Raw genomic sequence first — 26,491 nt, 5'->3', positions numbered from 1 at the left:
TAAAAATCCCCCAAAAATGTCTAGGGGTAAATCTCATGAAACATATCAAGAAATGTCTGGGTCATATTTCACTAGTAAGTAAAACAAAATCAAATGAAGCCTATTTGTAAGAACATTAAAATATTATGCATGTTCCCCCAATTCTCAGTAGTCTACTGTAATGCAATGCAAAACATATAATTATCAGTACTGTAATTTGAAATAAATTATATATTTTTTAAGTTAAAAGTCCGTTTGTTAAAGGGATAGTTCGCCCAAAAACGAAATTTTTATGTTTATCTACTTACCCCCAGGGCATCCAAGATGTAGGTGTCTTTGTTTCTTCAGTAGAACACAAATGAAGATTTTTAACTCCAACCGTTGCCGTCTGTCAGTCGTATAATGCATGTCAATGGGGATATTTTAGAGTATGAGAGCAATGAGAGTAAAAACATATAGACATACGAATCCTTTTTAAACCATGCGGCTCGTGGCGACACATTGATGTCTTAAGACACGAAACGATCGGTTTCTGCGAGAACCGAACAGTGTTTATGTTTTTTTTTACCTCTTATTAGACGAATGTCATCTAGTATTCCCTGCACCACAACTTTCGGCGAATAAGGTCAAAATACTGGCGCGATCAAAGATATATATATGTAGTTGCCTCACTCGATCTATGTATATATCTATGATCGCGCCGGTATTTTGACCTTATTTGCCGGAAGTGATGGCACAGGGACGGCTGATGCAGAGCCATAGAAAAAAATGTAATACATTTTTAAATATGGATATTTTTCTTACACAAACGCATCGATTCACTTCAGAAGGCCTTTATTAACACCCCAGAGACACGTGGAGCATGTTATTTGACGGACAGATGCATTTTTTATGGACTTCAAAAACAGAGCAACTTTTACTGCTATTCTAATGCTTGGATTAGCCAGAACATTTTTAATATAACTCAGACTCTTATTCGTCTGAAAGAAGAATGTCATATACACCTCGGATGACTTGAGGGTGAGTAAATCATGAGCTAATTTTCATTTTTGGGTGAACTATCCCTTTAAAAATGGTAGTTTTTTTTATCTGAATTTGAATTTAAACTGAATTAAATTTATACTGATTTAAAAAAAAAAGTATAATTGTGGCCTAACAGAATTACTGTATTACCCAGTAAAATTTTTTGCTTAAAGCGTTAGTTCACCCAAAAATTAAAATTCTGTGATTAATTACTCACCCTCATGTTGTCCCCAACCTGTAAGACCTTTGTTCATCTTCGAAAAACAAATTAAGATATTTTTGATGCGATGTTTTGATGCACCACGCTGTTCACGTGGTGCTCGCGTGAACAGCGTCGGCCAATGGTGAGCCGCCATTCTGACGTAAAATCGGAAGTGCTGCACTGTGTCAAGTGCTGCACTATGTCAACTACATAGGAGACTCACACAGACGTGAAGAAATTGTTGAATAAAACTGTTATTTTTGTTTGTTTTTTGCGCACAAAGAGTATTCTCGTTGCTTCATAATATTAAGGTTGAACCACTGGAGTCACATAGACTATTTTAACATTGGATCATGTTAAATTTGTTTTCACTACCTTTCTGGACATTGAAAGTGTTAATTAAATAGCATATGGAGGGGTCAGAGAGCTCTCGGATTTCATCAAAAATATCTTCATTTGTGTTCAGAAGATGAACGAGGTCTTATGGGTTTGGGATGACATGAGGGTGAGGAATTAATGACAGAATTTTCATTTTTCACCCAACTAAGTTACAGAAAGACAACAGAAACAGTAAGTATTTAAATATAAAATCTTTATTAAGACGAAGATCTCGTACATGAAATCTCATTGCACATTAATGTGGCAGACACTGTCAGACAGCGAACCTGGATATGGCTAAATAACACCGAAGAGAGTTCAAGGTAACTTCTATAATCATTTACTGTAGCAACACTGCAGTGGTTTGTACCATTACACATTTGAAATCTAGCATGATGCATGCAGACTTACCTATCCTCAGACAGAAGTCTGCGAAACCCTTACAGTCCCATATCGACACATCACCATCAACCCCATATCTAACTCATCTTATTCTTTACTTCTCTCCCATACAGACGGAAAAAGGGAAAACAATTCAAACATTGTTGAGTTACAGATAAATCAACTAAAGAGTCATTTCAAACAAACCATGTGATATACACATTAAAGTACCGTTAAGTTCCACCAAGGATGAAAATAAAACATATATTGTGAATTACACTAAAAATGATAAAAGCAGTTACAGTAAGACTGATTTCCCTTTTCTGATGTAAAAAAAAAAAACAGGATACAAAAAAAAAAAAAGACTCACTGTGTCCCTTTGACACACACGCACATCTCTAAAGGTGCATTACAGATGATGTGTCGGAGAAACATCAAATTCCTATTTCATATTACACCGAAAATACATTGCATTAATCTAGAAATTCTTTACGATTTCATATTTCTACAGAAATAATGTGCCTGATTTAAATCACAGCATTAAATAGGTTTTACACGTATTGTCGCAAAGCAACCTCTATTGAAATGCAGCAAGTTACTCAGAGAAATACACAACGGCCAAAAGGTCAACTACTGACTATTTCCTGTCCACCAACGCTTTGTCACTGAAATCCTTCCTTTAACACATCATACTTCCTTTAATTGACTAGACAGATCAGGATCAAGGCAGAAAAGCTGCCATTTTGCTGTCGTCAACTCTTTGAAATCAAGAAAACGATCCAATTTAGAAGTAGCCATCTCGGAAGTTTGACCTTTAAATACTTCAAGACATTCTTTACTTTCTGTGCATACTAATCCCACAATGAAGTGCAAGTCTCTAGCCATAAACAGACAGACCATTGAAACCCAAAAAGTGGCAACAGCATCGCATCGTCATTAAATCATCTATAATCAGCATAGAAATGCCCCACACCTGCAGAATACACTCCTGTCTGCTCACTTGCCGTTCCGTCCACATAAATACTTTCCCAAAACCAAGACAAGCCAGTTGTATGACAACAAATCTCTTGAACCAATGAAAAGCACCTCAGAAATCACCCAAACGGTTTCTACCAGCTAAACGTAACTGAAATTGATCACAGCTCTCACCACAGGAAGCTCAGATGATGTAAAACATTTCCAGCAAAGTATTTCAGCATCTAACAGTCACGGATAAATTGTCAGAATTCAGCATTTTTTTCTCATCTTTTCAAGTTACCTGAAAAGCAAAAAAAGCATTTAAAACGCCCTTGTGGCTCGATAAACATCTGGTTGACGAATGCAGATCCCTAATATCCATCATTTTTCAACTCCCAGTTTTTTTTTTAGACGCTTTCTTACGCTTGAGTTCAAGAACACTGCGGTATTCCCGCCCTCAAAGAGAATCCGGTTACTGATTGGCTCACTATTTGAATGGCGGCCGTGTGTGGCCATTAAGGAAGGGTGTGGGCGGAGCTCTTTGGTGATGAAAAGCAAATGTTTTGGTTTTTCTATACAGTGAAGGCAAAATGGAGACCATAGTGATCACTAAGAACTCTAGGTGAACAAAAGCCCTATTAACATCCACAACATTGAAGTTAAAGGCTAATTGTAAATTAATAAAGGCCTAAACTCACGGACGTTTGCAGTGAAATGTTGACTAAGCCATGCAAACAGTACACAAATGACACTCTGCAACTATCAGCAATCCTTCATCTAAAAGTATATATATTTGTCAAAAATAAGCTACTATACCTGTGCGATACTGTACACTATAATCATTTATATAGGAGAGATTTGAGTGAGCGGAAATCAATTATATGTTCAAATCTCTCTGCTGATGATGGATTAATGCGCTAAAGAATGAATGAAAATAAAACTTAATGCTAGCGCAGCACGAGTGAGTCATTTTCGAAATGACTCCTATGAATCAATACTAAAGAAGCTGAAGAATCAAGTGTTCAAAAGACTCGGTTAGTTTGATTCTTGGAGCTGCCTTTTAGTGCAAGAATCAAGGATTCTACAGAGCTGGTGTATGAGTGGACAGCTGGTTGTAAAGCTCTGCGTGCTGATTGGTGCAGAATGGAGCCGTGAAGTGCCTGTCCAGTTCGCACCCCTTCTCTCTGCTGGACGTGAATGCGTGTAAATGTTTATAGTGAAAGGTGTCTAATGAAGATGAGTGGCTCAGGTGAGTTAAAGGTCACAGGACCAAGCGTGTGGCCTTTTAAAGTGTTATAAAGGTCAAAGTTGAGTCTGCGTGATATAGACAAGGTGAAATGTCGTGGTTCAGTACACGCAGAGGTCAGGGAACTTCATTTCATAGACTGGCACAGACTGGTACTGGGTGTGGCCTGACGTCACGGTAACGGTGCCCGAGGGGCTCGGGGGAGGGCTGATTAGAGATGAACAGACAGAACGACCAATCAAATATCACACTGAAAAATATTTGATAAAACATTATAACACTTAAATTTTCCACCAAGTCAGCTTACCGAATGGTGAGTTCAAATATCTGAGCCAAGCGATCGTGCAGCATGTTGGCCTGAAAACACAAAGAGGAAGTTCAAATACTGCGGTTCCTAATTACCACAACACAAACTTATAGAAACAATCGGAGCAAAGCCCCATATTTTTTGCATGTTGATTTCACTTGTACTGTATGCTTGAAATGCCTTATTCAGTCCAGAGCTTGTTCATTTATGCATTAAGACTTATATACACACACCGTCCGGTTTGGATTTAAATAGGCAAATGCTTAAGTGTCAATGATTGGATCATTATTGCAGTGATTATTATGTGTCTAGCATGCTATATGTTTGGCAACAGTTCTTCTACTAACCATAATTGATGGAGTGTGTAGTATTTAATTTCTTTCATTTCTTGCACTCTGTAACAAATCAGTCACTTGTGGGTCAAAATGACCCGAAGCCCTAAAATTATACTTTTTTGGGGGTCCAGAAAGCTTCATTTCATTCTTATAATATTTTTTTTCATTTTTTAATGCAACTTTTTGGAGATTTTGTATGTTTTTATGTATTTCATTTACATCAAAATTACTAGATTTTATCAATAAATAATATAATTTAAACACATTCTTTCAACTTAAAGGAACACGCCGACATTTTGGGACTTTAGCTTATTCACCGTATCCCCCAGAGTTACATACATACCATTCTCATCTCGGTGCGTGCCATAACTCTGTCTGACGCATCCACCGCTAGCCTAGCTTAGCACAAAGACTGGAGGTAAACGGCTCCAGCTAGCCTACTGCTCAATAAGTGACAAAATAACGCCAACATTTTCCTGTTTACATGTTGTGATGTGTATAGTTACATTGTGTACTAAGACCGACGGAAAAGGAACATTTTCTAGACGGATATGGCTAGGAACTATACTCTCATTCCTGTGTAATGATCAAGGAACTTTGCTGTCGTACCATGGGTGCAGCGGTGCAATGATATTACGCTCTAATTATTTTAAATTGTTAATGTTAGTTCATGTTATTACTTTATTATTGTATTATTATTATTATTATTATTATTACACACTTTATTTTAATAGCCTAAAATAAAAATAAAAAAATTGTATTTGTAGAAATTTACATAAGCCAAAATTTAAAAAGGCTTTGAAAGTATTGGTAGTTAAGGCTAACTTTTGTGTAAGATAGTGTTAATGGCTACACAACTTTATTAAAGCGTTCCAGGTACATTAAACATGCAATGCTTCCATGGAGAGACTAGAATATCATACCCTTTTCCAACTAATCCTAAACTAACTTTTCTTCACAGGATAGAAGGAAAAACACTCTTAGTTCACTTAATACGGAACATACGTTACCTTTATACATTTCCACGCAATGAAAGAAAAATGTGTCAATGAGAGCTGCGGACGGAGCGTGAGCACAATCCAGTGAAGGCGGTAAAGAGTGCAGTGCGTGTCTGTGAAGGAGAGCTGTGAGGGTGCGGAAGACGACGCAACGTCTCCATTAATTCACGCATGTAGTATAATCTAATGTTTATTTTAAAGCACTGAATCGATATCGAATCGCGATTAATTCGATTGGTAGCATTTTAAATCAATTATTGACCGAAATCACCGATTCACGATTCAAAAATGCACCGTCAGGATTTGTAATCGATGCATCGAGAAAACGAGTGAATCGTTACACCCCTAATACTGAAGCATTCCATTCTTTCCTAAGGGGGTCAAATTGACCCGTGAGGGACTGATTTGTTACTTTTTAAAAAAACATAACCTCCTCGAATCCAGTCAAATTTGTTTGTGTATTTGTGGTTCAAGTGCCACAAAAGTACTAAGGTCTTGAACCACTCTGATGAACACTCAATTAAAAAAAAAATTAAAAAAAAAAGTTTTGGGTCAAAATGAAATGAGGGACGGATGTAGGAAGACACATTATGGTCATATTCCAAGATGACAACACAACGTAAAGATTTTTGTGAAATCTTTCATATTGTGAAAGAATGGTTGGGAGAGAGCAAGAAGATTCATTTTCACACAGACCTTAAATTCACTGAAAGTCTTTGGGATGTGCTGGAGGAGACTTTACACAGTGCTTGACTCTTGCATTGTCAATACAAGATCTTGAACAAAAACGTGTGCACCACTTGGTGGAAATAACATCACAACAAAATTTCCATCAAGAGGTGCATCAAGATTCTGGTCAAGATCTGTCTGCCAAAATATTGTTATTGTTCTCAAACAATAAATAATTATCAGTTATCATATTAGCCAAAATGTCCATATTGGTGCATCCCTAGTTTTCTTGTAAACAGGCTGAAAGACAGTTTGGCAGATCACACACAAGCTGTACCTTGGACTCGCAGTGGGCGGCAATCTCTTCAAATGGAGCTTTCTGGAACTTTTCCATCACCTGCCGTCTCCTCTCCCTTTCCTGTTCCTCCAGACCAGTGGTATCTGAGAGAGATGGAGCGACATCAGACACTAACACACTTATAAATACACACACCAACACTGAGAAGATACTGATTCACATGTACCGATGGCCTTCTTTAGGGTCTCAAACGTGATCTCCTCTGCAAGCTGAGACTACATGATAAACACAAACATCTGTTATTTAGTCTAATTCCTAAAAACAATGAAAGAAAGTTTCAATTGTGTTCATTTTTTGTTTTTGCCCAGTATACCTGATCAGGTAAGCTGTTGGAAATGATGTCAACTTGGAGAGAAATAGTGTCGACAAAACTCTTCCTACGCGGCAGCCGGTCTTCATCTGTGGGTCAGAAATCAGCGATATAAATGGTCGAAGCTTTGAGCTCTCAAACTTTTCTGATCATGCACGGATTCGGCCTGGATTTGTGCTAAACTAAACCCAGTATCCACATCTATGATATATGGGTTTATTTAGCCTCTTATTCATAAGGGGAGGTGAGTTCCCCTCACTTTTTTCTCACTGCCTGCTCATGTTTAATGAATGTAATGTTCAGGCTAGGGGTGGCACGGTACATGGAAAAAAACCGAACCGTTCGGTTCGCTTGTCTCGGTTCGGAGTGTGTGCGTCGCACGGTTCGCGCATGCGCAATGTATCCTCGTGCCCCTATGTTACCTCAGACAGTGGGTGTGCTTTTCGCGCGAAATAAGAGGTGTGTGTGGACATACAGTAAAGTAAAAGTGGAGTGCTGCAGGTCACGTCACATGTAGAAATGAAAGTGGGAGAGATAAGGAAGGCTGCCCAGAGTTGGAGGATGCACTAGCAGTGCAGGAGGAGAGCAGGAGCCGCGCCGCGCGTGCCCGTTGCGCATACACACACTCTCGCGAGTCGCGCAGCTGAACCTCGGCTCGTGGATTGCAAATACAGGCAAATATAGTCCATTCTGTCACATTTTCCGGTGTTCTCCTCCGACCCCTGTCTGTCTCGTGCTTTGATGTCTCATACACACATGCATATGTTGTATATAAGTTCACATGATAAATGTAACATTTAAGATATGCTTCTAGTTCTAATAATTTAAACATGCCTTTTAAGTTTGGGCAGAAACTTCTGGCAGTGTTGTGTTTTCGTGTATTTTATGTTATTTTTTCACAGCGCTGGATGTCATATGGTGATTGTGAAACACATGGGACACTTCATGGTGAAATGTGTTCATCAGGTCAGCTGAATTAAAGCCACAGTGTATGGTTCTGATCAAAATTAAAATGATTAACATGAAAAATGTTACGCCAATGTGTCAGACTAGGTAGACAGCCAGTTAGGAAACAACTTGATATAACAATTTTTAAAACTGTATCCTAAATTGTGGATGATTAAGCCATATATACCATATGCTGAAGTAAATTTCTGGAGTGTTAACGATTAAAAAACAACAACAACAAGAACCGTACAGAACCGAAAACCGTGACCCTAAAACCGTGATACGAACCGAACCGTGGGTTTTGTGAACCGTGCCACCCCTAGTTCAGGCAAAGCAGCACAAAAGCATTATTGAAAAGAAGAAAATGCAAATCACTCAAATAAAGGAGGAAATCACAGCAACACAAGTTTCAAAAGAATAATTCATGAGTAAAAGTGAGAGTTTCAGGGCTAGAGTGTTAATGTCACAGCAGAAATAAACTTACTCCATAAACCTCATTACAGAAAACTATATACACTCATATTCCATCAAAAGATTCCTTGCATGTTTCTTTTTTAATCCTCATTATATAATGGCATTTTATTAAGGATGAACACACCGATCAGGCATAACATTATGACCAATATGTCCTAATATTGTTGGTCCCCCTTTTGCTGCCAAAACAGCCCTGATCCGACTCTACTAGATCCCTGTAGGTGTGCTGTGGTATCTGGCACCAAGATGTTAGCAGCAGATCCTTTAAGTCCTGTAAGTTGCGAGGTGGGGCTTCCAAGTCAACACCACAAACCATTCCTGAACCATTTTTACTTTGTGGCAGGGCGCATTATCCTGCTGAAAGAGGCCACAGCCATACCGTTTCCATTAAAAAGGGTATACATGGGTGTACATCAAAGTAACATCCACATGGATGGCAGGACCCAAGGTTTCCCAGCAGAACTTTGCCCAAAGCATCACACTGCCTCGGCCGGGTTGCCTTCTTCCCATAATGCATCCTGGTGCCATGTATTCCCCAGATAAGTGACATACACGCACCCGGCCATCCACGTGATGTAAAAGAAAACTTGATTCATCAGACCAGGCCACCTTCTTCCATTGGTCCGTAGTCCATTACTGATGCTCACATGCCCACTGTTGATACTTTTGGAGGCGGACAGGGGTCAGCATGGGCACCCTGACTGGTCTGCGGCTATGCAGCCCCATACGCAACAAACTGCGATGCACTGTTTATTCTGACACCTTTCTATCAGAAGCAGCATTAGCTTCTTGAGCAATTTGAGCTACAGTAGCTTGTCTGTTTGATCGGACCACACGGGCCAGCCTTCACTCCCCACGTGCATCAATGAGCCTTGGTCGCCGGTTCACCACTGTTCCTTCCTTGGACCACTTTTGATAGATACTGACCACTGCAGACCGGGAACAGCCCACAAGAGCTGCAGTTTTGGTGATGCTCTGACCCAGTCATCTAGCCATCACAATTTGGCCCTTGTCAAACTCACTCAAATCCTTACGCTTGCCCATTTTTCCTACTTCTAACACATCAACTTTGAGGACAAAATGTTCACTTGCTGCCTAATATATCCCACCCACTAACAGGTGCCGTGATGAAGAGATAATCAGTGTTATTCACTTCACCCGTCATAATGTTATGCCTGATCAGAGTATAATTAATAATAATTAAGACTTTTAGTCTGTTTTTCCACACAAATCAGCACTGAAAATGTAAAAAAAAGAAGGAATCTTTGACATGGGGTAAAATAAACCCTCTACTCAAAGGGTTTCTCGAGTGCAGCAGGTCTACTGTGATTGGAAGAAAGTGAGTCCAAAAAGGTCAATAAAATGTCAAATTCTGCTTCATCAGCACTCTCCCTGAGACCCAAGCTACTAAACTGTGAGCTCGAACTGATGTGTGTCTCTCTTTAACCTACCAGTAACACAGTCCAGAAGACAGCAGCGTACAAAACACCAAATCAGTTAAAACAAGACTACTTTATCACATAACACATCGCACTTATACTTCATCCCATTGTTGGAGCTATTGGTAAATACCACCAGATTCAAGAGCTACTGGAAATCTGTTACGGATGCTACGGAGGGCAGGAGGTCTACATCTGCAGCTGTGGTAAACTTACGGTTGAGCTGGGGAGAAACTAACTACATATTCTTACTATTCACTCAACTTTCTATCCACACATTGACAGGTGACCTCACTAACTCAATGATAGTACCTCTGGATGCCTGTTTGCATCTGTGCAGAATCTTTCCTACCGTGTAGAGGACTTTAGTGCAAACACACACAGACAGAGAAAAGGCACAGTTGGAAGAAGCGAGTGAATTCACATGTAATAAGGAAAGATATTCCGGAGTTAGTGTTAGCAGTGAAACTATTATTTTAAAGGTGCAGTATGTAAGAATGACAGCTAGTGGTTGAAATCCTTGATAAAATATTATGAAAACAAATAAATAAAGGGTTAATTAGCATTTAAGTTTTGTTCTTAATAATAATTGCTAATATAATAACTGATGAACTTTACACAGATACTGAACTGAACCAACACTAAACTGACTTAAAACTGAATAAATACACAATTGTCTAACTGAGAGCTACTTTACAGCGGAATTGATCATTAAATTCCTGTTTATCACTGTAAATCGGCTTTGAAACAATCTGTATTGTATAAAGCGCTATGTAAATAAAGGTGACCTGACTTAATATTTCATATTGGATATTAAATGAAATCAGATAACTTCTCTTTTGTACAGTACAGAATAGTATGTGTTTACCTGTAACCTGGGGTATATACGGTATAGCCAGTCTCTCTACGTTATATCCAGGCAGAGTCAGAGCTTCTGCCATATCAGCCGTCTGAAAATACAGAAGAGTGTCGTCCCGCTCCAAAGATTCTGGGAACCTGATCCACACACACAAACATACAGACACATAGAAGGAAAGATGCCTGGAGTTACGCCAGTATTATTTATAATAACAACTACAATCAATAACTTAAAGACTAAAAGTGAATATAGGAATCACAACATTATAATGTACAAAATGAAATATGGATATTTATTTTCAGATCAGCTAAAGACATTTAACAGTGTTTTTTAATTATTACTATTTTTAAAGATTAACTTAAGAGTGTTAGATGACGGCAAAGGTAATTTATATGTAAAAATAGATTCATAATTAATTATCCAAAATCAACTGATACATTTAAAAAACCTATCATATAGGCTGATTGCAATGGAAGCTTGTTTCCGCGATGGAGTAAAAAAAAAAAAACGTTTTATCTCTTTTTTTCTCGCAATTTTAAGTTTACATCTTGCAATTCTGTTATAAACGCAATTCCAAGAAAAAAGTCTGAATTGCAAGAAAAAGTTTATATCTCGCAATTCTGACTTTTTTGCCTCACAATTACGTTTTCTCTCACAATTCTGACTTTATATATTCTATATTGAGAAAAAAAAGTCACAATTAAAGTCGGAAATGAGCTTCCATAGTTCTTAGGAAAAACACATTTACATAGAAATACTCACACACACTTCTCTCTAAAAACATGCTCAGGCAGAAGGTACGGAGCATCCAGAGTTCTCATCTCGATCACCTGACAGGAAGAAAATTAGTTACAGGACTTTGTATGTAGGCTGTGTGTGTGTGTGTGTGTGTCGTAAGTGTGTGCACATTTACCTTGCTGACATGTTGGCAAAAAGGGGGATTTGCAATCATCTGACTGAGGAAGTTGAGGTATGCGGCGACCAACGCCATGATGCCACAGCGAATAAACATGGGCATATTCTCCTCATTGACCAGGGCCATGTCCTTCATCCAGTCAAAACACAGGGATTAGCATAACAAATATGAAATCTCTGTTAAATTGCTTCAGATTGAAGCATCTGCTATACCTGTAGGGCGATGGACAGGCGTATGAGGTCAATCACCACCTCTTCATTGGCCAGTTCAATAGTGACCAGAGCCAGAGCTGTGAAGAGCAGCTCAAAGTTCTTCTGCACGTTATCTTCCTCCTTACAGCCCAGATAGATGTGTCTATATAACTGCTGCCCATGCTGGAGGGAGAAAAAGCAACAGTTTAAGGGCAGAGGTTCAACATGTGTGTGGTTGTGATATCTGTGCGCATTTTTATCTTGTACCTTTTTCATGAAAACCACATCCTGTTTGGAGATTTTTTCTCTTTTGAACTTCAGAGCAGCTACATTAGGAATAATCCTGTGTGAACACACAAACACACACTAGAGTCTATCACTCTCCTTTAGACATTCTGGCAAGAGTGTTGTTATTGTTAACTTAAACTAAAAATAATAAAAATAGTTTTCGTTAATTAAAATAAAGCTGAAATAAAATAAAGAAATATTAGATGAAAAGCACATTTACACAGCAAAATTACTAAACCTTAAACTAAAATGAAACTGAAAAAGAATTCTTATCATCATCTTATAATAGTATAAAACAACTAACTGGCACTTAAGTAAAACATTGTAATCATATTTTTTCAGTTTCCCGAAGTAGTTCACCCACATATTCACGATATAGACTAGATTCACAATACATTTATGTTGCTTTTGTGCCCTTTTTGATGTTTGACTTTATTGGAGCATTTATATCAGTATGTGGACATCATACTTTACAGATCACACAAAAAATAATGAAAATGTTATATGTCAAATTGAATAAATGCATTGACAGCATTAAAGGTGCAGCAAGGGATTTCTGAAAAACGTAGCCAATCAGCAGCAGGGGGCGTGTCCACTCATGATGGCTGAACATATAGTACAGTATATATATAATATATAATGCTATATATATACACTCACCTAAAGGATTATTAGGAACACCATACTATTACTGTGTTTGACCCCCTTTCGCCTTCAGAACTGCCTTAATTCTACGTGGCATTGATTCAACAAGGTGCTGAAAGCATTCTTTAGAAATGTTGGCCCATATTGATAGGAGAGCATCTTGCAGTTGATGGAGATTTGTGGGATGCACATCCAGGGCACGAAGCTCCCGTTCCACCACATCCCAAAGATGCTCTATTGGGTTGAGATATATATATATATTGCTAGAAAAAGTAAAAGGACAGCTTTGAGTGTCATTGTTTGTCTGGAGCTGCTGTGCTGATCTCGACTAACAACCAACTCTAGCTTGTATATACTCTTGTGTACTTTATGATCATCTTTTGTTCTTCCTTGTCGTTTGTTCGTCATCTTCTCTTTCATTTTCACAAAGCATTATTTTGCTTCACTTCAGCTATGAAAGAGACATCCACTCTTGTATTGCATGTTCACTCATTTTGGGGGCGGAGCAATGAAAGGAGGGGTGTGTTTTTCGGGGGTTGATTTCAAATATCAACAGTGTTTCTGTTCAGAAAATCGCTTACTGTACCTTTAAATTGTTACGGCGTTAAATTATTTAATTTAATTATTAATTTAAAACCATAGGTGTTAGCACATTAACTTTTGACAGCTCAACACATTCACTTAAGGGTGTTAGTTGAGCATCCATACCGGATCCCTCGGAGTTTGGCTCTGTTGTCATGGCGATCGATAATGTTGTGCAGAATCTCCAAGACAAGTTGCCGGAGTTCGCTGTCTTCCATCAGAGAGATGGAGCACAACGGCTCCAGAAAGGCTGCAGGCAGGCCAGCACAAATCGTTTTACACTTAAACCCAGACGTCACCTACACAAACAAAGAATCCATCAGATATGACCAGCACCTCCATTATAATACCTATACACACTAGTAGTAACTAGTAACACATTGTCAGACTTCTTGAAATGGCCAGCAGTGGGAGATTGAGAGCAAACGCTGTTGACATCCAAAATATCAATCGTTCGTCTCAACCTGCGGCCCATTTCCTGCCTGTTGCCGGGCAACGGTGCTTGAAAAGTTGCCCTGTCTAATATCATCCATAAACCAGACTAAAGACAAAATTGGACATTACAAAAAAAGCAGGAAAAGGACACAAAGCACCACAGGCAGCTGTAATCTGGTGTTATGATCCGTGCAGTCTGCTGTCTAGGAACCTTCAGAAATTCCCTTCAGGAGAGTGTGGAAGGTTTTTACTAACAAACTCAGAAACAGAATGTAAGTCTAATATCTTCATTCTGATGTGATGCATGGGTACAAGCCTGACGGTGTAGTCACATGAGCAAAGTGAAATTTTGGGGGCAAAACCAATCAGCTTTATGTTAGTCAACGTGGCAAATATGTGTGTTCAACTGAACTGTTTGTGAAATTTCCATGGGGAAATCTTTCATCCTCATGGAAAATTCATAATAGGATGGATTCCTGTTAAAATGACTGGATTTCACCAGCAAAAATGTGCAGAGCAATGGTAAAGCAACCATACTTAGTTTCCCTTCATCATTACTACCTTACACACATGTTGGGTTTCCATGTTTTATGGGGACTTTCCATAGACATAATGATTTTTATACTGTACAAACTGTATTCTATCCCCTAAACTTAAACACAGCCCTCACAGAAAACCTGCATTTTTACATTTTCAAAACAATTTAATATGATTAACAAGCTGTTTTACTCTTGGGGACCAAAACATTTTCCCACAAGGTCACAGATTTTGGTATTATCCACTATCCTTGTGGGGACAGTTTGACCCCATAACGTAGGGTTTACTAGGAACACACACACACACACACACACACACACACACACACACACACACACACACACACACAGGGGGGTTTTTGTGAAATGTGGGGACATTCCATAGGCGTAATGGTTTTTATACCGGACAAACCGTATTTTCTATCCCCTTACACTGCCCCTGCCCCTAAACCTACCCCTCACAGGAGACTGCACAGTTTACTTTCTGTGAAAAAAATCTTGTTCTGTATGATTTATAAGCATTTTGAAAAGTGAGGACATGGGTAATGTCCTCATATTTCACCCTCTTTTTGTAATACCTATGTCATACCCACACACACACACACACACACACACACACACACACACACACACACACACACACACACACACACACACACACACACACACACACACACACACACACACACACACACACACACACACACACACACACACACACACACACACACACACACACACACACACACACACACACACACACACACACACACACACACACACACACACACACACACACACACACACACACACACACACACACACACACAGAGAGAGAGAGAGGTTTACCATAATGAGAGAACTTAACAGCATCATCTGGATTCTCTTAGTGCCCTGATGCCTGAGAAAGGAAGAGGAGAGAATTCAAAATCTTCAATATGAACAGACATGACTTTGTTTTTTTCTATTTTTACATAAACAATAGCAGGATCCATTTTTGCATACTATACACCCTTTACAATATGCAAGACTGGGATTAGTCTGTCTCAAATCACAGTACACTGGAAAAAGGTATATCAATGGGGCCCGGATGTCCGGTGGAATATTGAAATTAGCATTCATAAAAATATTACCCGCATACAAGAGTGCTGGTTTGAAATAATTCTCTGACATGGTATCAAGAGGAAATTTGGTGATGTAGTATGTCGAAAAACTTGCACACTTGCCTATTTCATTTACTACCGCTCAAAATTTTGGGGTCGGTAAGATGTTTTTGAAAGAACGGTCTTATGCTCACCAAGGCTGCATCTATTCAATCAAAAATATGGTAAGATATTTTTAATATATTTAAAAAATGTAAAGCGTACAGCTGAAATTTGCTCCAGTCCTCAGTGTCACATGATCCTTCAGAAATCATTCTAATAAGCTGATTTGGTGCTCAAGTAACATTTCTTATTACTGTCAATGTTGTGCTGCTTAATATTTGATAGATATTTTAAGGATTTTGAAGAAAGTTCAAAAGAACAACATTATTTTAAAAATAAATTTAAGTCTTCACTGTCACATTTTATCAATTTAATGCATCCTTTCTGAATAAATTTCTTTCAAAAAAATCCTAAAGATTTGAATTATAGTGCAGGCAAACCTACATACTTCAGTAATGCCAGCACAATAAATACTTAAAAAAAAACAAAAACAAATAAAGAGTAGGGCTGCTTGATTATGGCAAAATCATAAATCTCAGTTATTTTGGTCAATATTGAAATCATGGTTATTTAACACGATTATTGGTGGGTGATAAACTAATACTAGGTTAATTAATGTAGCTAGATGACAGAAGACAGGTAAACAATCAGGAATACAATAAGAACAAAAATACAAATTAAATAAACAGTGCTCTAAGTTTTTCGGGAAGATGTACTAACAGTGCTATTCAGATAAGTAATAGCCTACAACAGACACTGAAAAAAGTAATCAAATGTAAAATAACACTGCTCAGTCTTAACTGCATACATATAGATTAATCATTATTAAAGCTACAACAGTTATTCATTCAAGAACAGTGAGTGATTTTATCTTTGTCTTTTGTTATTTGATTAACATTAATTACACAGACTGAAGCAATGATATGGAGCTTCTGTCCCTTTAAGAACGAATGCACGGATCACATGTGTTTTCTTTCTCAACTGTTTACATAAACTTAAAGGTCCCATGGCATGGATTTTTTATTTTATTTTATAATGTATTCTGAGGTGTACTTATATTGTTAGTATGATTTTTACATCATAAAATGTCATAATTTAGAAATAAAAGGCATTTGTTCTATACAGATGTTTGCCCTCTGGCTGAATGCCCTGTCTCAAGAGGCGTGTCTGCTGTGAGACTTCAGTAAAAACGCCCACTGTTGTGATTGGCTGACATCTTTGCATTTGAAATGAGTATCAGATCTTGTAGCGGAGGGGGCGTGGTTTAACGAGGTGTACGAGCAAAGGGCACGAGACTGCCAGAGAGACGGATTGACCTGAGTTCACTTCTCATCAGTTCTCTCAGCACATCTCAGTTCAGTGAACTGTTGTAGTTACTAGCATATACTTCAGGTTAGTTTATTTCTAGTCGGAGGGACTGTCACTCATGTCAGAAAGTTAGTAACTTTAGTAAATGATGGATCAGCGCTGACTCGAGACGCGAACCGTTTAGAACGATTCAGTCCAATTTGGTGAACTGGTTCAACTGGTTCACTAAAAAGAACCAGTTCAAAAGAACGATTCGTTCTCGAACCGGACATCACGGACCAGAGACGGAGCGATTGCTAACAAAGTTATAAAGTAACTACTGAGTTGTGAGAGAGCTGTCAGCGCGAGTTTATGGTGTTTGTATCTGAGAGTTCTGAATAAACACGAGTCCCAGTCACACTGAGTCCGTCTTCCTACTTATTCTACCAACTTTGTAACACATGTAATGTACCATTACAGCTGTCGAGATGAACGAGTTACGAGTAAGTGTTGATTATAGCATTATTTTTAGATATTTTCCTATCATATGAAAAGTGCAGCAACTTTGTATATTTAAAGTCTTCGACATTAAGTTATTCAAGACAAGTAAACAGTAAAGCTGTACAATAAATAACAAAAAAAGGAATAATACAAATAAAAACAACTAATCAAGGACACAAATGGAACAAACAGTGCTTGAAGTTTTTCAGATCTGTAACAGCAGTGCTTTATCCTGCCTGTTTACACTCACTGAAGACAAACTTTTGACATCCCTGATTGCAAATCATTAGCATGTTGCAAATGTGCATGTGTCAGTTTAGCAATCAGCACAATTATCATGGATTTCTCCAAACACTACAACTGCTGTGCCGATAATGACAAATGTAGAGTCACACTGTCCTACCCGATCTTGACGGTGTCCAGTGTGTGGCACGGCGTGCCATAAACAGGCACTTTCCCCATAATGAACATCATCACTTCTGCTCTCTGATAATCCGGAAGATTTCCTCCAAAGAAGCCTAGACACACACATGAATCCATTTTATTGAACCGTTTCAGTGTTTGGACATCACAAAAGGTCAGATCTTAGTGAGCACATGAAGCCTGCTCACCGATTGTTTGGATGATGGCGTTCTGGACGATCCGCTCCTCGCTCTCTTTGGTGCGGGTGGAGGAAAGGCTGCTCGCGGAGTTCCTGCGGGAACCGTCGCCCAGCTCAAAATCCACACTCATACGCAGATGCTTCAGCAAGGTGTTAAAGACCTCTAAGACCGTGGGACCTGAGAATACACACACAGCACAAAAGTAATTATGCAGAATTCTCACACTCAAAATGTCACAGATTCTGTCTGGGTCTACATAAGCACAATATGATACAAAAAAACAAAAACAAAAACATCCCAGCTTGTGACTAGACACAGGAACTAAAGAGCACTGCTAGGGGGCGCTGCAGTTACTCAACACAGCAAACCCTTATAACCTTCAGCCAATCATCAAATACACAATCAATACCACATGACGGAACCCTAAACAGTTCACTAGGTTAGCATACATGTGCCCAATTTAGTGACTGCCTGAAGGTTTTGATTGGGTCACAGCCGTGTTTGTTAACATACCCAACCACAGATTGGGTGGTGAAGAGATGGGACTGAGAAACGTGTAAGCATTGTTTGGGTTAGGAGCAATATGACCTGTGAGAGAAAACAGATTTCAGAAAGGAGAGACGGAATAAAGAAAAAAGACAATGAAGGAATGAACACCAGAGAGATGACGAGATGGAAAAGGGGAAATGTGAGCAGTAGTTTGATATTTTTGGCATCTGTTTGTAGTTGTAGTGACTGACACATAAGCAAAAGAACAAACAGAATAACAAAATAATCATCTGAATAACGACAATAATTTGAATAAATCAACAACACACAGAGTTTAACATTCAAAAGTTTGGGGTTAGTAAGATGTTAATGAATACTTGTATTCAGCATGGACACATTGATCAAAATTAAAGACATTTATAATACTAAAACAGATTTTCATTTCAAACAAAAATGCTGTCCTTATGAAATTTCATTGAGAAAATTGCAGCAAATCAGCATATTAAAATGATTTCTGAAGGATCATGTGACACTAAAGACAGGAGTAAGGACGCTGAAAATTCAGCTTAGCATCAAAGGAATAAATTACATTTAAAAATATAACATGAAAAGACTTTTATTTATATCATAATATTTTACAGTATTACTGTATTTTTGATCAAATAAAGATAGCCTTGGTGAGCAGAAGATACTTAAAAAAAAAAAAAAACATAAAATGTAAAAGTAGATTTATACATTTTGTGAATAAAAAACTCCCAAGATGCTAGGATGATTACTTACTATTTCAAATCAAATCAAGTCCTCAGTTTGTATATTTTTTAGCTGTTTTAAGTCTTATCGCTCAGACTCAAAAAGCTTTATGATTTATGTTTTTAGTTGAAAACTGTCATGTAAACGGTATGCGTGTCAGTACTCTTACCGATGGAGCCCTTGGCTGCTATGGCAACCGTCTCCAGCAGCACCTGAACGATACCTGCCCTCAAACGTGGGGTGTTCTTACTGTGGGTGTCAAGGTGAGACAACACTTGCTGGATCACGTGGTGAGAATGTTGTGCCTGAAACAGACACACTTCATAAAACATGCTGTAGAAGTGAATTTAATTTACTTTTCATAATCATTAAAAGCTCCAAATGTCACACGGGATTAACACAAAGAGATGAAGGTTGAATCTGTTCACTGTACCTGTATAGAGTACATGATTATCCTGAAACAGGAAACAGCAAAATCGTTCGGGTCCCACAGACGATGGTTGTCTAAATGCCTATAGGAAAACAATGCTGTTTTTTACACTATGGCCACTTATAAGACAGCATATTTACCTAAATAGTCATGCATAATTTTATTCACAATGACATGCATCCCGTCTGTGTTTATCAAAGATTTAGGATAATATGATAATATTTTCAGCTACCAATAATGGTGAAGTGTTGTCTCAGTTCTGTAAAAATTCACACATTTAAACCAGCAAAATTGACCCTTAGCTAAGCTTTGCTTTAAAAATGCTACTGACCCTTTGCCATACACAAAGGATGCTTTTCTATGTAGGATTTGTGTGATGTTTTTTTATGCAACATTATGGAAACTATCCAAAAATATGTTAAAATATCGTCTTTTATAAGAGTGACACAAGGTACCCAGAGATAAAACAAGTGGTATTTTTATCTTTTTCAAAACTTTTAATGAATCTCCCAAAAGAAGACCAAAAACAAAGCTTTTTTTCCTCTACTGCAATTAGATTAAACATTGTCACCCCTGAATTTAGACTCAGTCTCTGCCGTTTTTAATCATGCAGCTGTGTAATTGGACAATTTCTTTGTAGAGCTTTTTATCTACAGCTTTTCTTCAATATCCCAATTTATTCCAGCCCATTTAAGAATAATATCCAAACAACTTTTACCAAAAATCTCCAGTTTACGAATAGTACGAATGTGTTGTAGTATGAATGTAATACGGATGTACTACATTCGTCATGTTGTCATTTTCATGTCACCTATATAGTAGGGAAGTACTGGTGCTCACTCACATGAGATCACAGCAAACCACAACGATCCGATCAATTACCGATGGACAAAATCAAGTCCTGCTCTACATTTTTTCTTGTCGAGAAGCCGTCTCACTAATATATACACTGATAGTCGCACCTCATGGGTCAAAAATGTATGCACTTCTTGATAGAAATAAATGTTGGGATTGTTATTTCCATCAAGAGGTGCATCAAATTTTGGACAAGATCTTGTATTGACAATGCAAGAGTCGAGCACTCTGTAAAGTCTCCTCCAGCACATCCCAAAGACTTTCAATGAATTTAAGGTCTGGACTCAGAGGTGCCAATTCATGTGTGAAAATGATCCTTCATGAGCCTGATGAATCCTGACATTGTCATCCTGGAATATGGCCATGATGTGTCTTCCTACATGGTTGTTTAAGAAATGAAAAGCTACACACTCCATCAATTAGGGTTAGAAGAACTGCTGCCAAACATGCTAGACACATAATAATCACTGCAATAAAGATCCAGTCATTGACTCTTATGCATTTGCCTATTTAAATCCAAACAGCGACTTTTTCGTGTATGATAGTGTATGATACAATAAGGAAGAAAAGACTATCACAACTTGTCAAGGCCACAGACGACTACGTTTAATACAAGTGTTTGGAGTTGATTCTGGCATATCGAGCACGGCTGTTCCACTCAACAACAGCTGTGATGCGGAAAACTTGAGCATTCCTGCGCCGCAACACAAATCCTATTTCTACACCTTTATCTCTCCTCTTTTCCGCAGTCTGATCTAACTCTAAAACCTCTATGCCACCATCCTCTCCCTTCCTGCTGTCGCCATGGTAACGTCAATCTGATCTCACCCCCCATCCGATGAGAGCTATTTTTAGAACGCCTGAAATCCCCCTCCACCCAAAAAAAAAAAAAAAAGCTCTCGCTGTCTGTCTCGGGCGAACACCAGCTTTGCGCGTTATCAGAGGTACAGATATCTACCCTGGAGCTCAACATTCCCTCAAAACCTCACACAAGTTGAATAAATACAGAGCACACAGCAAAACAGTTTAATCAGGAGAGGCAGAGCGTTAGAGAAAGAGCGAGACGAGAAACGGAGAGATGTGATGGAGAAGGTGAGGGAGTGTGATAGAGAAAGAGACGTGCTCGAGAGCCCCTCAGTGCTTTGATATTCTCTTTTTACAGACATCTCACTCAGCGCTAATTGGCCAATGACTGAGATGAGCCAAAACGGTCTCATTAATGAGCCCTGAGAGTGTCTGCACATACACCATACACGCACACTGCATACGGCTGCATGTGTCTGAATTGTGTGCTAATAAGCTACAGATGGAGACCGGGTCGCAGCAGTCAAACCGAGAGCTGCTCATTTACACACAACGCCAAAGTCAAAGCAGCTCATCTTCAGCTCTGAATCTAAAGTTTCACCTTCAGCCTCCATTAAACTCACCGACAGACCGACATTCACATATACAGACCTATGGTAGAGCATTTATTCTTACACTTACAACACAGAAATGCTAATATTCCTAGCTCATATGCTCTAATTTGATTGGACAAAGTGACTTTTTACCATGTCACACTACTGTTCAAAGGTTTCAAATAATTAAGATTTTATTATGTTTTTGAAAGAAGCTTCTTATGCTCACCAGCCTGCATTTATTTGATAAAAAAAACAGTAAAACAGTAATATTGTTGTGAAATATTATTACAATTTAAAAGAACTGTTTTCTATTTTAATATATTTTAAAATGTAATTTATTCCTGTAATGTCAAAGCTGAATTTTCAGCGTCATTACTCCAGTCTTCAGTGTCAAATGATCCTTCAGAAATCATTCTAATATGATGATTTCGTGCTCCATTTTATCATTTGTTACTGGTGCTCAAATATTAATAATGGTTATTTTTATTAGCAACGTTGAAAAGAGTTGTTGCTGCTTAATATTTTTGTGTAAACCATGATATGTTCATTTATTTTTTATTATGTCTTTAATGTCACTTTAATCAATTTATTGTCCTTGCTGAATAAAAAAAATATAATTTATGTCCTTCTTCTTCTTCTTCTTCTTCTTCTTCAAAAAAGTCTTACCCCAAACTTTTTAATGGTAGAGTATCAGTTTACACAAAAAATATTGATGATAATAATAATAATAATAAATGTTTAAATGTTTCTTGAGCAGCAAATCAGCCTATTTTAATGATTTCCGAAGGATTATGTGACATAATCCTTAATTATTCTTAATCTATATTCTTAATTATTGTCTGGTAATGTATATAGAAATTCTAATAAACAAATTTTCAAATATAGACAGTTTAATTCACATTTCAGGGCATTATAAAACCTTTTTGTGGTTTTATTGCATCAACCTCTGCGTCATAATGAAATAGTCATCATTAGACCATTCCCTCGCTTATAAAATGACCTGGAAATGACTTCAAATGTTCCTCTACACTTGCCTGGGATGTGCGCTGCATGAAACAGGGGAACATTAGTGCTAATGGAGGAAAAAAACAGCTCTAATATGATATATGAGACATTCAAGTAATAAGCCACAAGAGGACCAAGCTACAGAGATCTTACTATAGTTAAGAGGCATTAAGCATGATACCGAACGAGTAATGAATTTGACGGATGTGCATTCACAAAGAGGCTGAAATTTCAGCTACAGGCTTCTTTTGATAAAGAGATCTATTAATTTATAATATATAGTTGTACTTCAATATTTAATACTGCTAAACTAATTCTAGCTGCATAAGAATAATCAATACTGCATTCATTGTGTACTGTCTACTTGTGTAATACAGATGGCTTTTGCTGCGTGTCCAATTTAATTAAAATGAGCAGACAGCATTTTTGCACATTTTATCATGCATGCAATTTGTAAAATGAAACTTTGCTTAATTAATTTGCAGTGAGATGAACAATTTTCACTGACATAGGGGATGTACAGAAATCTAGATCCAGACAGACACAGACACACTGGAAAATGATGCGTGCCTTTTTAATCTAACATCATCCGTCCATGTAGCTTATTTAATTTAGCACTCTGATAAATTAAAATATGGTTATTTCCTTAATTATTTTTGTACGGCCGGGGGGAAAAATCAATAGCTAATATTTGGCTATTTATAATTTGGCAAAAAATATATTTAAATATGTAACATTATTATGCAGTGATGTATAATAAAGTAATACCCGAATACAAAATCAAGCTTAATCCTTTTAACTTTATTAAATCTTGAAATCAAGGTCAGCTAGAAAAATAAACTCTAGAGAGGAGCATTTGGCTAAATATATGCACTATATCCACCTGGGACCCACGAATAGACTTTTGTCCACTGTAGTGGACATTATATTTTAGTGAATTTCTCTGACATCATACATGTCCCAGTTTTAAGTCTGGATGTCCTGTAAAGAGCACATTCGGGGCTTTGCAGAGATACCAAATGTTTAGAGGTTTCATCAGGACAACAACTTCTTCATGGTCTTTAAAAACGGCTGACATTAATGTTTAGCACTCTTATGGAAATATGATTAATCTGATTTAAATGATAATAAAAAATATAATTTTCAAATTGTCAAATTGAAAATCTCAGGAAAATGTTATGGGGTTTCTAATCAAAATATGACTTTCTGTTACAAAACAGGGCATTGCTTTCATAAATGTCCACTGTAGTGGATGCCAGGACTTAAATCGCGTTTATCAGGCATTTTGGAGACATAAGTGAATAGGGAAAGAAATTACACATCAATATTCCTATGAAATATTAGATATTATTATGAAAATGTCGCCAATTATTACTCCCATTATTACACTTCTTTTTTCATTACATGTTGCACCAAGAACACATCAATATGCAAATTAGATCCAGTGTATAGATGCATTGTATTGAATGGGAAAACCCAAGTATGGTCATTTTACTTTTCATAAAGTAAAATGGTATATCAATGCAATTTACCAATTTAAATGTTTGTATACAAACCAGTTTCAATTTAACCTTTAATATTATATGCATTGACTAATTATAGTAATATACCATAACTATAGTTTACAGCAATAGTAATTTTTGCCATGTACTGTACTTGATATGAATTAAGATTGAAACTAATTTGAATAAGAAGCTTGTGAATCGAAATCAAATCAAATATTTTTTTGCTTTATTTAATTTAATTTATAATTAATTTAATTGTTTTTGTTTCATTTCATTAACTTTTTTTTTGTTGCATTAAAGCTATTATTGAATAAATAATAACGCTATTGTTGATTCTGTTGCAATGTTGATTAGATCCCAAAAGTCTCAATGAAATTATGAAATACTTAAAATGTTACACTAATTCTGAGGATGTGAAATCAAGGAAAGCCAATATGAATGGCAATACCAAGTGTCGATATGACAGGAAAGTCACTAGGGCTTCAGAGTCGGTGTGCAAACAGAGACACCTATTTGCATCTGTAACCCATTTAACCCATAAATCAAGCTCAGAACAGCTGGATTCAGATCACAACCATTCCTTTAATACAAAACAGAGCCATCTGGGCGCTGCTTGCATTTTCTGCATGATGTTTGTGTTGAGACTGGAATGAATGAATCCCATCATGTCCACAGCGCGAGAGGAAGCAGACGAGCAGCTGACAGCAGCATCAGCGTCTGGACACCTGAGCTCGCAGGCTAACGCCGCGCCGTGTGCTTGTCTGAAGACATCTGCGTGTCTCCGTGCACCCTTTGCGTACGGGTATGCGCTGCATATTTAAGACTATAGGGCTCGCTGAACTCATAAAACACTTGATCATTTTGAAAATGTTATCATTGTGTTGCAGGCTTTCAATTTTCTCTTGCAATCCCTGCTCACGGTCAACCCTGAAAAGCGATTAATGGAAACTGACATGCTTGAAAAGCTGAAAGGGCCACACATATTTTAGCCTGTGCGCTTGTGTGTGTGTGTTATAGGGATACAAGGAATATCACAGGTTTAATGGTACAATACCAATATTTTGCGAATTACGAATTGTGAAGCATAAAAGCTTACATTTATTGGGTGACTAATGCATCAATGCATGACTTTAGATTAAAAAAAATAAATACATTGATTATGGAATTTAATATTCACACAGAAAACCAAGTGTGTTAGGGCATGTAAAAGCATTATGAAGGAGCTGACATGATCCTATAGGTTTCCAAAGCACAAAAATAACCATAAAACTAAATTTACTGATGCACCAAAATTATTATTTTTTTCTGAAACGCCAAAACCGAAATGTTTTTCATTAGGCTAAAGCACCGAAATGAACATTTTTTTTTTTTTTTTATATATTTAATACATTTATTTAATATGCAACACTCAAAGAGTTGTATATAAACATGCAAATCGCACATAAGGCAGTTTTTATATCTGCTTAAGACATAATTATGTTTCTACTCCAATTTGTCATTGAAATGTAGACATTTAAATGATGGCTGTAATAAAAACGTATTCAGGTTTCAACGTTTTCATGACAGATTTATTCAAACTAAATCATGACAATAGTAAGTAAAACTATACTGAATATGTAATATTAATAATAAATGCTCAAAATGCTCCTCTCTAAAGTTAGTTTTTCTAGCTAACTAACAAGGTATGGACACTGAATGTCTTTCATGAGGTAAATATAACGTTGCGTTATATAGTTCACAAGCTGTTTTATTGACATCTTTCCACGGTTGAAACACTGATCGAGTGTTTACATGAGACATGATACATTTTAGCAAGTTGTATTGTTTATTCCGTGCTACAACTAGTGGTAATAAAATGATCAGAACCAGTATAAAATTTCACTAAAATCTAAACTAAATCAAAGCCTATTACAGTAAATCCCATGATATATTGGATTATAAAAATTATCTTTCAACTGCACTAGCAATGTCCAAATAGCTCCATGGTCTAGATGTGTGCATTAAAA

The 26,491-nt window shown here is 37.4% G+C and overlaps 1 protein-coding gene across 5 annotated transcripts in view; it reads right to left on the bottom strand.

Moving 5' to 3' along the window:
• Nucleotides 1–1,780: 1,780 nt before the first annotated feature.
• The window catches only part of efr3a (EFR3 homolog A), a 62,251-nt gene continuing 37,540 nt past the window's right edge, over nt 1,781–26,491 (bottom strand). The window contains exons 9-26 of one of the 5 annotated variants that reach the window (XM_079818857.1): nt 19,724–19,802; nt 19,460–19,595; nt 18,565–18,639; nt 18,061–18,228; nt 17,853–17,967; nt 15,306–15,357; nt 13,612–13,784; nt 12,238–12,313; nt 11,992–12,153; nt 11,777–11,908; nt 11,626–11,693; nt 10,873–11,000; nt 10,317–10,367; nt 7,147–7,226; nt 7,000–7,048; nt 6,813–6,916; nt 4,474–4,523; nt 1,785–4,373 (exon numbers count right to left, since the gene is read on the bottom strand). In XM_079818857.1, coding sequence (XP_079674983.1) covers nt 4,268–4,373; nt 4,474–4,523; nt 6,813–6,916; nt 7,000–7,048; nt 7,147–7,226; nt 10,317–10,367; nt 10,873–11,000; nt 11,626–11,693; nt 11,777–11,908; nt 11,992–12,153; nt 12,238–12,313; nt 13,612–13,784; nt 15,306–15,357; nt 17,853–17,967; nt 18,061–18,228; nt 18,565–18,639; nt 19,460–19,595; nt 19,724–19,802 — 1,804 coding nt within the window. In that variant the 3' untranslated portion in view covers nt 1,785–4,267. Of the gene's footprint in view, nt 4,374–4,473; nt 4,524–6,812; nt 6,917–6,999; nt 7,049–7,146; nt 7,233–10,316; nt 10,368–10,872; nt 11,001–11,625; nt 11,694–11,776; nt 11,909–11,991; nt 12,154–12,237; nt 12,314–13,611; nt 13,785–15,305; nt 15,358–17,852; nt 17,968–18,060; nt 18,229–18,564; nt 18,640–19,459; nt 19,596–19,723; nt 19,803–26,491 lie in introns of all 5 variants that reach the window. The other 4 variants (XM_079818858.1, XM_079818859.1, XM_079818861.1 and 1 more) reach the window with 4 other exon arrangements.

The sequence above is a fragment of the Gobio gobio genome, assembly GCF_949357685.1.
Source record: "Gobio gobio genome assembly, chromosome: 6".
In the NCBI taxonomy this organism is placed as follows: domain Eukaryota; kingdom Metazoa; phylum Chordata; class Actinopteri; order Cypriniformes; family Gobionidae; genus Gobio; species Gobio gobio.
The sequence above is the reverse complement of the archived record's forward strand: the minus strand, read 5'-3'. Positions and strand labels throughout refer to the sequence as shown.